Source organism: Ailuropoda melanoleuca, chromosome 12, assembly GCF_002007445.2.
Source record: "Ailuropoda melanoleuca isolate Jingjing chromosome 12, ASM200744v2, whole genome shotgun sequence".
Taxonomy (NCBI): Eukaryota; Metazoa; Chordata; class Mammalia; order Carnivora; family Ursidae; genus Ailuropoda; species Ailuropoda melanoleuca.
The window spans coordinates 74,613,662-74,627,715 of NC_048229.1; the positions used below are offsets into that span (position 1 = coordinate 74,613,662).

At 45.3% G+C, this 14,054-nt stretch overlaps 1 protein-coding gene and 1 long non-coding RNA gene across 5 annotated transcripts in view; one reads left to right on the forward strand and one right to left on the reverse strand.

The window, feature by feature from the left end:
* C12H16orf46 (chromosome 12 C16orf46 homolog) lies at nucleotides 1-13,703 on the reverse strand. 3 transcript variants are annotated; one of them, XM_002917716.4, is made up of 5 exons: nucleotides 13,572-13,703; nucleotides 9,180-9,266; nucleotides 7,771-7,840; nucleotides 6,136-6,383; nucleotides 1-2,267 (listed from the first exon to the last, which is right to left on the reverse strand). In XM_002917716.4, the coding sequence occupies exons 4-5, from the start codon at nucleotides 6,343-6,345 to the stop codon at nucleotides 1,272-1,274; spliced, it is 1,206 nt and encodes a 401-aa protein (XP_002917762.1). In that variant the 5' UTR covers nucleotides 6,346-6,383; nucleotides 7,771-7,840; nucleotides 9,180-9,266; nucleotides 13,572-13,703; the 3' UTR covers nucleotides 1-1,271. The 3 variants fall into 3 exon arrangements, with proteins under 3 accessions (XP_002917762.1, XP_019653600.1, XP_019653601.1); XM_019798041.2 differs by lacking the exon at nucleotides 13,572-13,703 and adding an exon at nucleotides 13,386-13,526; XM_019798042.2 differs by lacking the exon at nucleotides 13,572-13,703 and adding an exon at nucleotides 9,690-10,525.
* Nucleotides 13,704-13,868: 165 nt separating this feature from the next.
* Nucleotides 13,869-14,054, forward strand: part of LOC117804583 — a 93,467-nt gene continuing 93,281 nt past the window's right edge. For both annotated transcript variants that reach the window (XR_004629112.1, XR_004629113.1), the window contains exon 1: nucleotides 13,869-13,984. This is a non-coding gene — a long non-coding RNA (uncharacterized LOC117804583). The remainder of the gene's footprint in view (nucleotides 13,985-14,054) is intronic.

Consider the following 14,054-nt stretch of genomic DNA (forward strand, 5'->3'; position numbering starts at 1 on the left):
ATAGACATTTAATGACCGTTGTACTATCATTATTTCTGCATTTCTGGTGTTTTGTAAATAGAAATCACAAAACGATAAAAAACCTAAACTAAGAGAAAAGACATTACAAAGACCAGTTATGGAAAGCAGATGTTAACAAATACAGTCATATATTCTGTCTACCCATCATTAGGGGACAGGAAGTCCAGAGTTCAAGTACAACCTACCATAAGCAAATGCTAACTATGTAATTACAGAGCGGCTAAATGGTTATTCATATTTAAAAACTGGTTTTTCAGAGCATTTCTCTACATAGCATTGTCACTTGGCACTTAAAATATAACTCATTTACAAATGTTTAATTTATATACAACTTCAGGAAATACACATTGGGGTAAAATGAGGGAAGAAGAGGCACAGAAGGGAGAAATTAACATCCCTATTCCATAACTGTCTGTCTGGGGTTGTGAGTTACCAAATATTAGATGCAAGGTAAGGCTGCAGGAAGCATGTGGGATGACAATTATAATCACAGTGACTTTTTTTTTTTTCAAATAATTACTCTTAACCTGCTTCCCAAGATGGACTTTATAGAGCTGTGGTTAAAAGTTTTGCAGACATGGAGACTAGCATGAGGCTAGAACATAAGTATATGAAACCCTGGGATATGCAGCATGTAGTGGGTATGATACGTCTGTGGATATAAGGATATAACACCTTGGGCACAAGGATATTTATCTGGATGCAGGCTGGAATTATCTACTAAAGCAATGTTTCAGATCTTTGTTGCAAGAGAAAATAAAGCAACAGATAGATATTTGCCTGGTTCAAAAGATCAGGAAACAATTTGGTCTAAACAAGCCCTTACACTTAGCTTAAGGCACGGAGGTGGGGTGGAAAGAGCCCCTGCCAGTTGGCTCCGGGCTGACGTGGGCATCACTGAGGGAGGGCCTTCGGAGCCCCACCGTCCATTGGCTTCTGGGGGGAGTGGAGAGATAAGGCAGGCAGAGGCTGAGACTGGCATTACCACTTTGCATTTTGTAAATGCCTAAGCAACAGAAGCAGGTGACACATAAATATGAGGGTTTTGAGAATAAATCAAAACCCATACAATGAGGTCCATTTTCCTCTGGTTCTGCTGCAAAAAAAGGACAAGGGAGGGTAGATAGGCAGGAAGAGTATGGCAGAAGAAGAGAAGAAAGGAAAGGGTGGGATGGGGCGGGAGAGAGAGACAGGGAGAGGATGAATGAATTCAAACAGTGCTTATTCCCAAGGAATTCTATTGTGGCAGCTCAGAGCAGTCTGTGAGTGGAGACAGGAATAACAACTCTGCTCACGGTAAGGGACGGCAAGAGAGTTCTCGGGAACACTTTGGTCTCCAACATTTGGGGCCTGTGTTCCTGCTTGGCCTCTGTGAGAATGCGTTTTTGGGTGTTGACGGGAGGTTTTGGCTCCCTGGCTTTGAATTTGGCCTTGTAGTTTTGCACTCCGTGTTTCTGCAAAAGCTGCACGGTGGCGAGATAGCGCACGTTGCTGGGGTTGGGAGGGCACACCAGGTTTTTCTCAGGCAGGAGGGACCAGTGCAGGCAGCACCGCTCCAGACTGGCCAGCAGGGATGTCGGGGCCACCCGGGGAGGGAAAGGCAGTGTGTCATTGACCTTGGGGTGCTTGGCCACCTCAATGGGTCTCTTTTCACCTTTCCCGTCAACTGTTTTCAATGCATATGCACAAGCCACACACTCATCCTTTTCCACACTCAGCACCTTCTCTTCTGGCTGCAAGAAAAAGTTCTTACTCTTCTTACCCAGAACATCCAAGCCGTTTGGGGGTGAAGCCCTCAGGGGAGGTAGAACTAAAAGGGCCCTGGAAGTCAAGGAGTCTGAGATGGAGGGCCCTCTGCTGGGCCTTCTGGGGTCCTTGCCCCTAAGAGCCTCAGGGGTGGCCCAGTCTTCCTTGCACCAAATAAACTCCTTTATTTGCAGACTTTTTTTCTTTCCCTGACTGTAGGGGGGAAAGCAGACCTTGCCAATCTCCCTGGAAGCAGCGGTGGGGCCCGGAGGGGTCCCCTGAGTCTGGGAGGGGCTGCCTTGATTCTTCTCTGGACCCACCTCAGCCGGAGCCCACGACCCCAACTTCTCCGCCTCCGCCTGAGGCCTGGCCTCAGCGCTCCCTTGGGAGAGACTGCCACAGAGTAAGCAGCTGCTGGCACTTTCTCCCACCCTCGCCTTTTTAAGCTTCTTCCTGGGCCAGATGCAGGCAGTTGGAGAAGTCCTTCCCCAGCCTTGGACCTGCAAATAAAGCAGCATGTTACTCCCAGCAGAGCTGCTCAAACTCTAGCTGCCCCAGCTACGGTCACATCCCCATTTTGGCCATCCTATATGAACTGATATTTTTCTTAAAATTGACTCACCCTTTTCTTTAATTTTAATACTATTTTAGTCTCATACTAAGTAATAACACTTGTAACAGTATTTGTTAATCTGAAATACTAGCCACTGGATTTAATACTAAAATACTAAGCAAAAATATTTGTAAATGGCCATCTTGGTGTGCTGACTCTGTTTTCAGATGCACATTAAAATAAAGTTAGGACTCTTAAAATCAAAACTGTTCGTACTTGTCTCCTTACCAGGCTCTGTCATCAAACCCTGGAAGACTGCTGTGTGGTGGGGCTGGAGGGAGACACAATGAGCAGAAGCAGGTCCTGGAGTCAGTGTACCCCGGCACCCCTGCACCACCTGCCCCCCCCATCCGTCCACGCCCAGAGTGCCCTGGCTGAGCTTGCCACAGATGTCACCATTAAATAGAATTGCCAGATAAAAATACAGGCGAGACATACTTAACACTAAACATACTAGGTACTGTTTACCGAAATTCAAATTTAACCGGGCATCCTGTGTCTTCATTTGCTAAATCTGGCAACCTTATGTGTAAAAAAAAAAAAAAAAGCAAACATAGTTCCCATGTTTTTACTATGTTGTAGGCACTGAGCTAAGGATCCATTGGTATTGGCATTCATTCATTTAACCCATGCCACAGCACTATAATTCAGGTACTCTGATGCCCAGTATACATATGTGGAAACCGCCATTCAAAATGTTATTACAGCCAATGGCAAAGTACTGGCACATTCAGAAGGTCTGTGCACTCCCACGCAGGCGACAAGGAGAGGCTGTGAGGAGCACAGTGTCTCCTGGGCCTGACCACACGGCCAGGCTCTGGTCATCTTCCCCAAAAACATCCCTTTACCATCGTTCCCTCCTGACCTCTGCACCCTCTCACTGCACGTGCTCAGCTCCCCAAATTCTGAAGTGTGAAGCATCACTTTTTCAAAAAGTCTAGTAAGTGCCCGACACTGAATCCCGGCATTCCTGTCCTCCTCATACACCCCTCTGGCCGGAATTTGCAGATGAGGAACTTGGAGCTAGGGGACAGGAGCCCTCCCCAATGTTAGCTGCCTGTAAGTGGTGAATCTGAACCTGATCTTTCTTATTCCAAAGTCCTAGTAGCCCTTACCAAAGCCACACTGATACCTCAAATATATTCCAACCAAAAAAAATCCCCATTTTCTTTTGAATAATTAAATTCTAATTCTTAGATGGCAAGTATATATGGGGGCTGTAAGGTCGCTGCCCTGCGCTGCACTCTTGAGACAGCTTAAGGACACCTCTCCCAGCCTACTCTTCTGGCTTCTGTTCTGGAACCCTGTCCCTTTGTGTGCTGCTGAGTTGGTGCTGGGTCTTCAAGACGACCACATTGCTTGCTTCAGACCTGACTTCCCAGGTGATTTTCCAGCTTTTGCAGAGAAGGGACCTAGCACATTAGCTAACAGATCCTCAGGCTAACTGGCCTCTCTACCAAAGGTGGCTTCAGCTGTAATGAGACAAGTCCTGTACCCCCAAATGCCCCTCCTGCACTCTCCCACCACCCCCGAGCACCCCTCCTGCATCCTCCTCCAGCCAGACAAGGGGCGATTTGTCTGCTGGTTATGCTTATGTAGCAAGCCACCTTTTACTCACCTGGATACTTATTGAGGGAAACCTAAATTCTGGAAATTTAATCTTTCTACAGGTGTTTACAGATGTTCTATTTAATCTATTAAACAGGTGCACCTGATGAGTGAACAAATGTTCTCTACTGGCTTGACCCTAAGACTCATCTGGACTGCTCTTAAAAATCCAGATTCCTGAGCCCCACCGCGACCTACTAAGTCAATACTCACAAGATGGACTTGGGCGGGTGGTTTTAAAAACAGCCCAGGTGAGCCTTGGGTTGAAGCTGCTACAGAGGATCTGTATCTCCAGCGTGTTCTGGTGGCCTGGCAGAGAAGGGGGTCAATGATGCCTGGCTCTTTTGATTCTCACAGGTGGGCTGTCCCGAGTAAGCTAAATGTTGGTTGGGTTGGTCTGGGTCAAAAACATACAGCCCTGAGGCAACCCATCCTGAGAGGTCCCTTGGCTCTGCAAACATAGGAAGTTCTCACTAACTGCTACCAGCAAAGTGTTCTCTGTCCTCATTTAAATGCTGGCCCACGGGTCCCTGGCACCAGCACAGGAAGTATCAAGGGCCCCAAGCCAGGGCAGGAAGCTGGTTTTGGCTGGACAGGCCTCTGATACCCTTCGTGGGACAAGGTCGCCTGAGAAGCCAGGGAGGGCTGTTAGGCAGAGAGTGAAGAGCAACAGGCAGCAGGCAGGAGGAGATGGCATGGCACGAATATCCTCGACAGACTGTGAGCACAAACATACTCCCAGCACGGGGCACATGTGGCATATCTTCCAATTAATACAAAATTCTTTTCCAACAGCCCTTGGATAGATACATTTCAGTCATTACTTTCCATAGTAAACCGAACCTTCTAAACTTGGAAAGTTTTAAATCCTCAAATAGAACTGTCTATAACCCTGACTTAGTTGTCATGAACCTGTGGGTCCACCAGGCGGGGGTGGGGCGGTACCACAGAGAGAGAACAAGAGGAGGGTCCTGAAGACCCAACTCCTTCTTCAACTGTCAAGTGGACTTAGGGGAGTTGGTCTGCCATGTCTTGGCCTCAGTTTCCATATTTATAAAATAAACCAATTAGATCAGGTTTCCTCGACCTCAGCACCACTGACATTTAGGGCATGTTATGGATTGCATGACTGTGTCCCCCCAAATTCCTCTGTTGAAGCCCAAATCCCCAAAGTGTTGGATTTGGAGGTGGGGGCCTTTGGAGGTTATTAGGGTTAATGAAGTCAAGAGGGTGGGGCCCTCAAAATGGTATCAGTGCCCTTATAAGAGGAGGTGGAGATAAGGGATCTACTTGCACCACTGAGGACCATGTGAGCACAAAACAGGAAGAGGTTCCCCCACCAGAACCCAACCATGCTGGCACCCCGATCTTGGATGTCCACCCTCCGGACTGTGAGAATTAAACGTCTGTTGCGTCTGCCCCCAATCTATGGTATTCTGTTATAGCAGCCCTGAACTAAGACAGCACTGGGTCATTCCTTGTGGTGGGGGCTGTCCTGGGTACTGTAGGGTGTGCAGCAGCACCTTGGCCTCTATCCAGGGGATGTCAGTAGCATCCCCTTCCCCTCATCCCCAGTTGTGGGACATTGCCAAGCCATCACCTAAGAATCACTGTATTAGACCAAATTTCCTTACAGTTCTAAATTTAGGATTCTATTCTAAAATAGTTTAAGAATAAACCCATGGGACTCTGAGTGGTACCACTAGGACAGAAATCCCAGGTCTCTTGGGGAGCTTAGCACAGCAGTTAAGGAGCTTGGGTTCTGGAGTCCAGAAGAGCTGGATTCAAGCCCTGCCTTGGCCACTGGCTGGGTGATCTTTGGCAGACTCTTTCACGTTTTGGGTGCCTCATTTTCCTTGTCTGAAAACTGAGGCTGTTCATAATAACTGCCTCATAGGACTGTTGAGAGGTTGAATGAAGTGATGTATGGAAAGCATTTAGTCCTGTGCTTGCCAACACTAACTGGCCACAAATACCCAATAAAAGGTACTGCTCTTACCATTATTTGTATTTTACCTGTATTCGTAAGATTTCTATATTTCATTGCTTATACATTTTTTGGTAATAACTATTTTTGGCAAAAGTAAAAGGAAAGGCCTACATCAAAAGACAGATGCATGAGACACCTCAGTCAAGGAGATACTCACTGCTTCTTCCCATCCAGTTCCAATGACAAACTCATTGGCTTTTTCATCTTGTTCAAGTGTAATGTCACTGATATTGAGAAGACAATAAACATGATTCTTTTCACTTCTTTCATCTGGGCAAGTATAGGTTAATTCTGTTTCTTCTGGGCTTTGAATTTCATTATTTTCACTATTTTCTGTCTCAGTCTCATTTTTCTGACAGAGATCCATTACTGTGATTGTGGCTGAAGGTTTTTAACATCGTCTTCCTATAGCATGAAAAGCAGGCTGAACTTAGTTTTTAATATTCATTTCTTAAAAACTGAATCAATAACTCAGGCAAAATAACATCAAGACACATTCCAGAATAGACTGAAAGAAATATTACAAAACCATCCATTGCTGGATATTGATATGATAAAAGACACAGCTAATTGGAAAGACTAATAGATTTAATTGAAGACCAAAGTTGGGATTGAAGAAAAGAGGATAGGAGGATGTTAGCAGAGGCTCTATCCCTCGTGACAGGGTAGAGCACAGCAAGGAAGATAGGTTTAAACACCCCTGCCCTCCATTCCAAAAAAGTCCAGACGCTACTGTGCTAACACCATGGGAACTATGGTGGGCATGTGTGACCTAGCCACTTTCCCTTCTTTCCCTTCCTGGCAACTCTGGCTGGTCTGCCCATCCTAATCCACCCTGCATGACTGAGTCCTTATGAAAATGGACACAGACACGTAGAGAGGGAGGCCATGTGAAGAGGCCCAGGGAGAAGCCTGAAAGCCACAGAGAGGGGCCTGGAGTAGGTCCTTCCCTCATGACCCTCGGAAGAAACCAACCCTGCAGACACCTTGATTTTGGACTTCCAGCTTCCAGAACTGTGAAGCAATACATTTCTGTTCTTTAAGCCGCCCAGTCTGTGGTCCTATGTCAAGGCAGCCCTAGCACACTAGTACCATATTTGGTGGCAATGGTACCAGTGACAGTGAGGATGAGAGTGGTAATTTCTATCCTTAACTGACATTTTTCCAGATTGGAAAATGGAGCTTGGCATTTATAATCAGTCAAAGAGTTACAAAAGTTGTCATCCCTTTTTTTTTTTCCGCAGGGCTTGGACTCACGACCCTGAGATCAAGACCTGAGCTGAAATTGAGGGTCAGATGCTTAACCCACTGAACCACCCATGGAAAGTTATCATCCTGATCAGGAGCACAGACTTGGTTGCCAAACAGCCAGGGCTCCAATCCTATCAGTAGCTATATGACCTTGGGCAAGTTACTTTTCTGGGTCTGTTTGCTCATCTCAAAGATGGGTATGAGTATAGTGCCCTCCTACAGACAGAGGCTACTCCTGGTCACCCCACAAGCTGCAGAGATGAATCCCAGGGTGTAGGCAGCGACCTTCAATAGTCCAGCGGCATGCTGATGAACAGCCAGGGCCTTCTTGAGGATTCCTTGCTTGTAATGACACAGAGGCGACTGGGAACCACGCACTTTGCTTTCTCTCACCCTAGTGATCCCTGTCAGAAACCCACTTATTAAATTTTCTGTTGAGGTAGAGATCAATAGCTTCTTATGACAATACCTGTTTAGTTACCATTTTGGCTTTTTCACATAGGCTTAAAGTGGCATTTTGATGCTAATAAAGTCCATTTACCTATGGAAGGTCAAATATCTTTGGACATCCTAATCTTTTCCAATATGACATCAGAGGAAATTAATGAAATCTGAAAGGAAAAAAAATTATATTAGAAGTGGCTAAAAACCAGAAGTGCTATTCTGTTTACAAACAAAAGCATGATTAAGGACCAGATTGTGCAAAGCAACCTGATCCTTTCATCTTGTGAAATTTCACTTCAGTCACTGCTCAGGCCAAAGAAGCTCCTGACTCAGTCGTGTCTCCTTCTGAATTACAAACACATTTGTACCACAGAAGCCCAAAGACTTAACAAGTGTACAGTTCAAAAGGAGAAAACTAAAGAATCAAAAGCAAAGCCGTTCATTTAAATAAGAAAATAAATGTGCACATGAGGTTTATATACTCTTTAGGAGAGATTAAGTATAGCCAGAGTATTCAAATGAACAAGAAAAAAGTTCTGTGCTCGAAGTATCTCTGCTGGCAAGGCGCTCATTACTTAGAGAGCCTGTTTCAATGGGTCTAATTTCCTGGTTCTCAAACTTGGCTGCACCTTAGAATCATGATGCCCAACAGCCTATCCACAGAGATTCTGATTCTTATTGGTCTGGGCAAAGTCTGGCCATCACTGCCTTCAAAAGCACCCTACATGACTGTATGATCCAGCAGAGCGGTTATGAAGATCTTCCTTATATTGACCCCAATACAGGTTTTCCTGCCCTCTCAATATCCTCCATCCTTGTGTCCTCATTTTGCCCTCCAGAGCAAGACTCTGTGATGGGAAGGCTCCCCATTCACAGATGGACTTCAGGAGATCTAGGACACCTTGGAAAATGCTCAGGCATGCATCAGAGGTACAAAGCTGTCTGTCACTGCAAAGGGTTGAAGAATCATTGATCTGAAGATGGACCGTTGCCTCAGCTCCCCAATGGCCCTATGAAAAGGATGAAAAGGTTCACTACTCTTCTCTCTGTCAGGGTAACCATCTCCAGCAACTTCAACTATTTCTCACATGTCATGAGAACATGTGAAATCTGAGAGGAAGACAATATTATCTCTATCGAGACAGACAAAGAGAAGAGGCCAAAGACGAGGTATTGGCAAAGCCCCTGTTTTGCATCAATAGAAGTTGGACCCAATGAGGGTGCCAGAAGAAGTTCCAGTCATATTATATTCCAAAGGGCCAAAAGAAACACAGGTAACAATAATATGAAATAATAAAAGAGCTGTGTAACAGCTTTTACTATGCGCCAGGCATTGTTATAAGCACTTTACATGTTTTTTTAATAAATACTGCATTTTATAAGTACTTTATTCATTTAATGGAGGATCATGGGAACAATATTGACTCCTTATGACCAAAAACTAAGAATCAGCTCTGAAGTCAGTAAACATAGTATTCTTAGTCAAATGGCCAGATCATTGCATACCAGATTGCTAGGTGTTCCTCTGGAACCCTGGTGTTCAAGCTGCATCAAGATGCTTCACTGCTAAAATAGAATGTTGGTGGTCTTTTCCTAATTAGGAAAAAAAAAAGAATTCAGTTAGTGGAAAGAACAGTCTTAATTTAAAATTTTTCTCCAATAACCATGCCTTCAAGTTGTATTGTCCCTTCTTGTCTTCCAGTTCATGTAAGAGATGACAAAGAGAAGTATACAAGAAGCAGGGGTGCCTGGGTGGCGCAGTTGTTAAGCATCTGCCTTCGGCTCAGGGTGTGATCCCGGCGTTCCGGGATCGAGTCCCACTTCGGGCTCCTCTGCTGGGAGCCTGCTTCTTCCTCTCCCATTCCCCCTGCTTGCGTTCCCTCTCTCGCTGGCTGTCTCTCTCTGTTAAATAAATAAAATCTTTTTTTTTTAAAAAAAAGGAAGTATACAAGAAGCAATCAAAGATCAACTAAAAGAGTGGATACGTGATTTCTTACAAATTGTATGCATTCTTACTTTTACGTTGAAGTGCAGACATCTGTATGGATGTAATAGTCGTATTTCCTGATAGTAAAATTATGCGTAGTTTACAGATTTGAAGTAAATCAGTAGGTCATGCTATTCCACTTCTTGACTTCTAGAGAGCTTTACAATCATACAACTGAGAGCTCATTACTTTACAAGAATCTTGTTTCATTCCATTGATAGCTCTAAAGATTAGAATGACATCTGCAACCCTGAAACTTATGCTCCTCAGTTCCTGGTGTTCCTCCCAAAAGCAACATGATAATACTGAAAATAACTGAAGACAGCTATTATTCTTCAGAAGAGAATCTCAAATTCCCTCATCTTGAGAATGCACATTTGCCTGTCAATGTCTTTAAAATATAGTACCTGGAAATGAGGGTAATATTTCAAATGTGGTCTGTCTAGAAATGTTTATTTTGAAATCTGACTCCCTTTGATCTGAAATCTACACCTATTAATTGAACAAAGATTGCTACATGTTTAAAAAGCTATATCCCAATCTTGATTAACACTGAGCTGGAGGTCAACTATAACTTCTACATTTTTTTCCACATGAGTTGTTAATAATCCCTGTCTTCTTCACTCCATATCCATGCTGTTAATTTTCTTTTAAAATTTTGTTCTTCTTTTTTTTCACTAGATATAGACCTCTGAATGGATCAGATCTTTCTAAAATTTCCTCTTGTTGGTTTGGACCATCATTCCAACCCGCTTAGATACTTGCCAATCTGACTCTGACACCCCACAGTTTGGCCATTCCTTCCCACTTTAAGACCCTAACCCTAAAAAAAAAAAAAAGAAAGAAAGAAAAGAAAGATGCATAGATGGGCACTTGGGTGGCTCAGTCAATAGCATCTGCCTTCACCCCAGGTCATGATCTCAGGGTCATGATCTCAGGGTCCTGGGATCAAGGACAAGAGTTGGGCTCCCTGCTCAGAGGGGAGTCTGCTTCTCCCTTTGCCCCTCCCACTGCTTGTGCCTCTCCCCCTACTCTTGTACTCTCCCTCTCAAGTAAGTAAATAACATCTTTAAAAAAAAAAGAAGAAGAAGAGATGCATAGAGACTAATATATAGCTAAGAAGAGAATTGCACTTTGGCTTCCTTCTACTAGTAAAATATGAAATCAAGCTCAAGGATCCACCCATAAAAAAACGGAGCTTTGGGATAGGCTGAATACTCATAATAGGTAGGAAAATAAAAACACTAGACATACTTATTTACTATGCGATGTGATATAAAATGGTTTGTGGAAAATGCTTTTGAGGCCACTATATCTACAGTGGTAAGGAACTAATTTTTGATCTAATCATCATTTTTTAAATGTAATAAGGTGGGGCACCTGGGTGGCTCAGTTGGTTAAGTGTCTGCCTTTGGCTCAGGTCATGATCTCAGGGTCCTGGGATCAAGGGACCCCCTACTACCCCATGCCCCAGCATCAGGCTCCTGGCTCTGTGGGGAGTCTGCTTGTCCCTCTGCCCCTCCCCCCACTCGTGCTTACACTCTCACTTTCTCTCTCTCTCCTCTCTCTCAAATAATTAAATAAAAATAAAATCTTTAAATGTAATAAGGAAAAAAGAATTATAATCAAAATTAGAATGATCAAACTTGATATAACAGAAAACTTTAATCAACTAACGTCTAGGTGGGAATGAAAATTAGTCATTGTTACTAGCTGACTGTGGAACTTCTGTTAAGATATTTGTTTATTCAGGGGCGCCTGGGTGGCACAGCGGTTAACCGTCTGCCTTCGGCTCAGGGCGTGATCCCGGCATTCTGGGATCGAGCCCCACATCGGGCTCCTCTGCTATGAGCCTGCTTCTTCCTCTCCCACTCCCCCTGCTTGTGTTCCCTCTCTCACTGGCTGTCTCTATCTCTGTCAAATAAATAAATAAAATCTTTAAAAAAAAAAAAAGATATTTGTTTATTCAGGGGCGCCTGGGTAGCACAGTCGTTAAGCGTCTGCCTTCCGCTCAGGGCGTGATTCCGGCATTCTGGGATCGAGTCCCACATCGGGCTCCTCCGCTGGGAGCCTGCTTCTTCCTCTCCCACTCCCCTGCTGTGTTCTCTCTCACTGGCTGTCTCTCTGTCACATAAATAAATAAAATCTTAAAAAAAAAAAGACTTGGATTTGATGGGCATACCTCCTGTAACTTCATCTAAGTCACTGATAAAATGTTGGCAAGGAGAGGGTAAAGGACAATGCCATGTGGATATGCTTTGTACTAGGGCATTTATTAATTACCAACTGGCTGCAAATTCACTTCACTATACAATTATCTGGCCTATGCATATAAATCTCATCTACAGAATTCTTGATCCATTGGTTTAGGTAAACTTCATTTTTTTAAAAAAGGACTACCAAGAGTCATAGAAATTTACATTTACATTGATGTCTATTAATTTTTAAAATATTTACTCTCTATGTTAGGGATGAAGAATGTGTTCCACATTGTTGGTTCCAAATAGTCCCAACACAACTAGAGTGTTGTGTTGAGAAGGATGTTAAGACAGCCACTTCAGGAAAGACTTCTGTGGTTGATTAATGATGTCTGCCAGAGAATAAAGAGTGGTAATACACGTGCCACCTATTTGCCATTGCTTATATAAAAAGTCAGATTCCAAATGCCTTACTCTAGATTCCTATACCTGGTTGACACATTCCCAGGTAGCTAATAAGCGGGGGGGGGGGGTGTTGATGGGCCAGGAGAGGTGAAAAGCTCAGGATATTTAAGTCAAAAGCAAGCTATGATCCTTTAAAACTCCTTGCCACCTCCCTGGCTCTACACCATGCCCTATACCCTCCCCCCATCTTCCTGGAAGTTTCAGGTTTAAAGGAATCTTGAATCTATGTCAGAATTTCAGACTGGGAAAGATGGGCTTCTGGCAGTCTCAATTGGAATTCTGAATGGATGGCTCTATGGATCCTTAAAAACGTATGCTGAGTGAAGAAATCAATGAATAGAAACACCATTACCTATGGTGGAACCGAAGTTTCTTAATAGAGAGCTAAGCTTGAGTCATATGAAGTGGTTAAATAAATCTTGAAGACTGTCTTGGGCATGCTGTTCACTGGTAATATAGTTTCTAAAGGAAAATGATATGAAGACTTCAACCTAATTTACAGTTTTGGAACAACTCGGCAGGGAGTCGAATCTTTGCCTCAAAGTTAAGCACATGTACCACTCAACTTGCACAGTTTGTTCACATTTTCAGGAGAATAAATCTTATCTCTCCAAGTTAATTATCTGTGCCTTATGCTTATTACGTGCCCAGAGAGCACAGCAGCTTTGATGACCCATAGAAGGAATCCTAAGAGCGTGATTTATACAACCATCCCTCCGGATCAGACCTTTTTTACTGCAGTCCCAGTCTCTGACCCTTCCGCTCTTCCCACTCACACCCATTTACTCACTAAGTGCCTATTAGGTGCCTAGCTCTGGTAACAAAATAGTAAAGCAACGCGTGTCTTCTTAGCTGTCAACACAGCTTACCAGTCTACATGAAAGCTCAACTCATCAAACACACACACTCCACCTGTTGCTCCTAAAGCCCAGGCGCTTCACACCTGGCTCTTCGCTTTCCTAGAATAGCCCCTCCCCTTCCCCCAGGTTCCTTCCCTTCTTCCAAGATCCTTCTTCCTCCTCTTCATCCAGCAGCTCCTGCCGTGCCAAAAAAGAGGCCTACCCTTCTTTCAAGAGCTGTCCTCTCCAGCAAAACGTCTCCCCTTGCTCACGAGCCCCTCCCCTTCCTCCCTTGGCTCCTCCCCCGCAGGGCTCCGCCCTTTCAAAAGCTCCTCCCACTACCCCACCCATTCCTCGCCGCTCCTCCGTAGGACCCGCCCACTCTTTTTCCAGCCCCGGCCCTCGCTACCTCGCGCTTTTGCCTCCCCGCCTCGGAGGGCAGCTTCCTTTCGAGCCGGGCTGGCCCTGTCGCCCTGCCGCCTGTGGAGTGGTCTGGGGCCTTGCCCCGGAGGCGGGGAAGCGGCCGCGGCCGCTTACACCCTTCTGTGGGCCCCACGGGATGGAAGGTTCCGGGACAGATAAGTCCCCGCCGGCAGGCGACGGCGACAGTTGCCCTGGGTTACGGACGCGCTGGGGGCGGGGCCCGCGGGGGGTTGCGGAAGTGATGCAGAGCACGCCCCGCGTAACAAAGCTTGAGCGCGGAAGGCGTCGCCGGCTGATGGCTGTGGGCACGTGCTCCCGAAAGGCTCTGGGCGGCTGCGCACCTTCCACCCGCGCCTGAGGAGACGCGGCCAGCCGTGAGCGCCTGAGGACGCGTTTGAGGTAAGGTGAAAGACCAAGCGCGGGTCAGGGAGATAGACGCAGCGGCCGGATGCCCCGCGGACCGTGGAGT

Excerpts from the sequence above, each read along its gene's own strand:
- C12H16orf46 (XM_002917716.4), bottom strand. The coding sequence starts at position 6,345 with ATGGATCTCTGTCAGAAAAATGAGACTGAGACAGAAAATAGTGAAAAT. Across the intron at positions 2,268-6,135 it reads GAACTGGATGGGAAGAAGCA|GTCCAAGGCTGGGGAAGGAC; the intron begins GTGAGTATCTCC and ends CTTTATTTGCAG.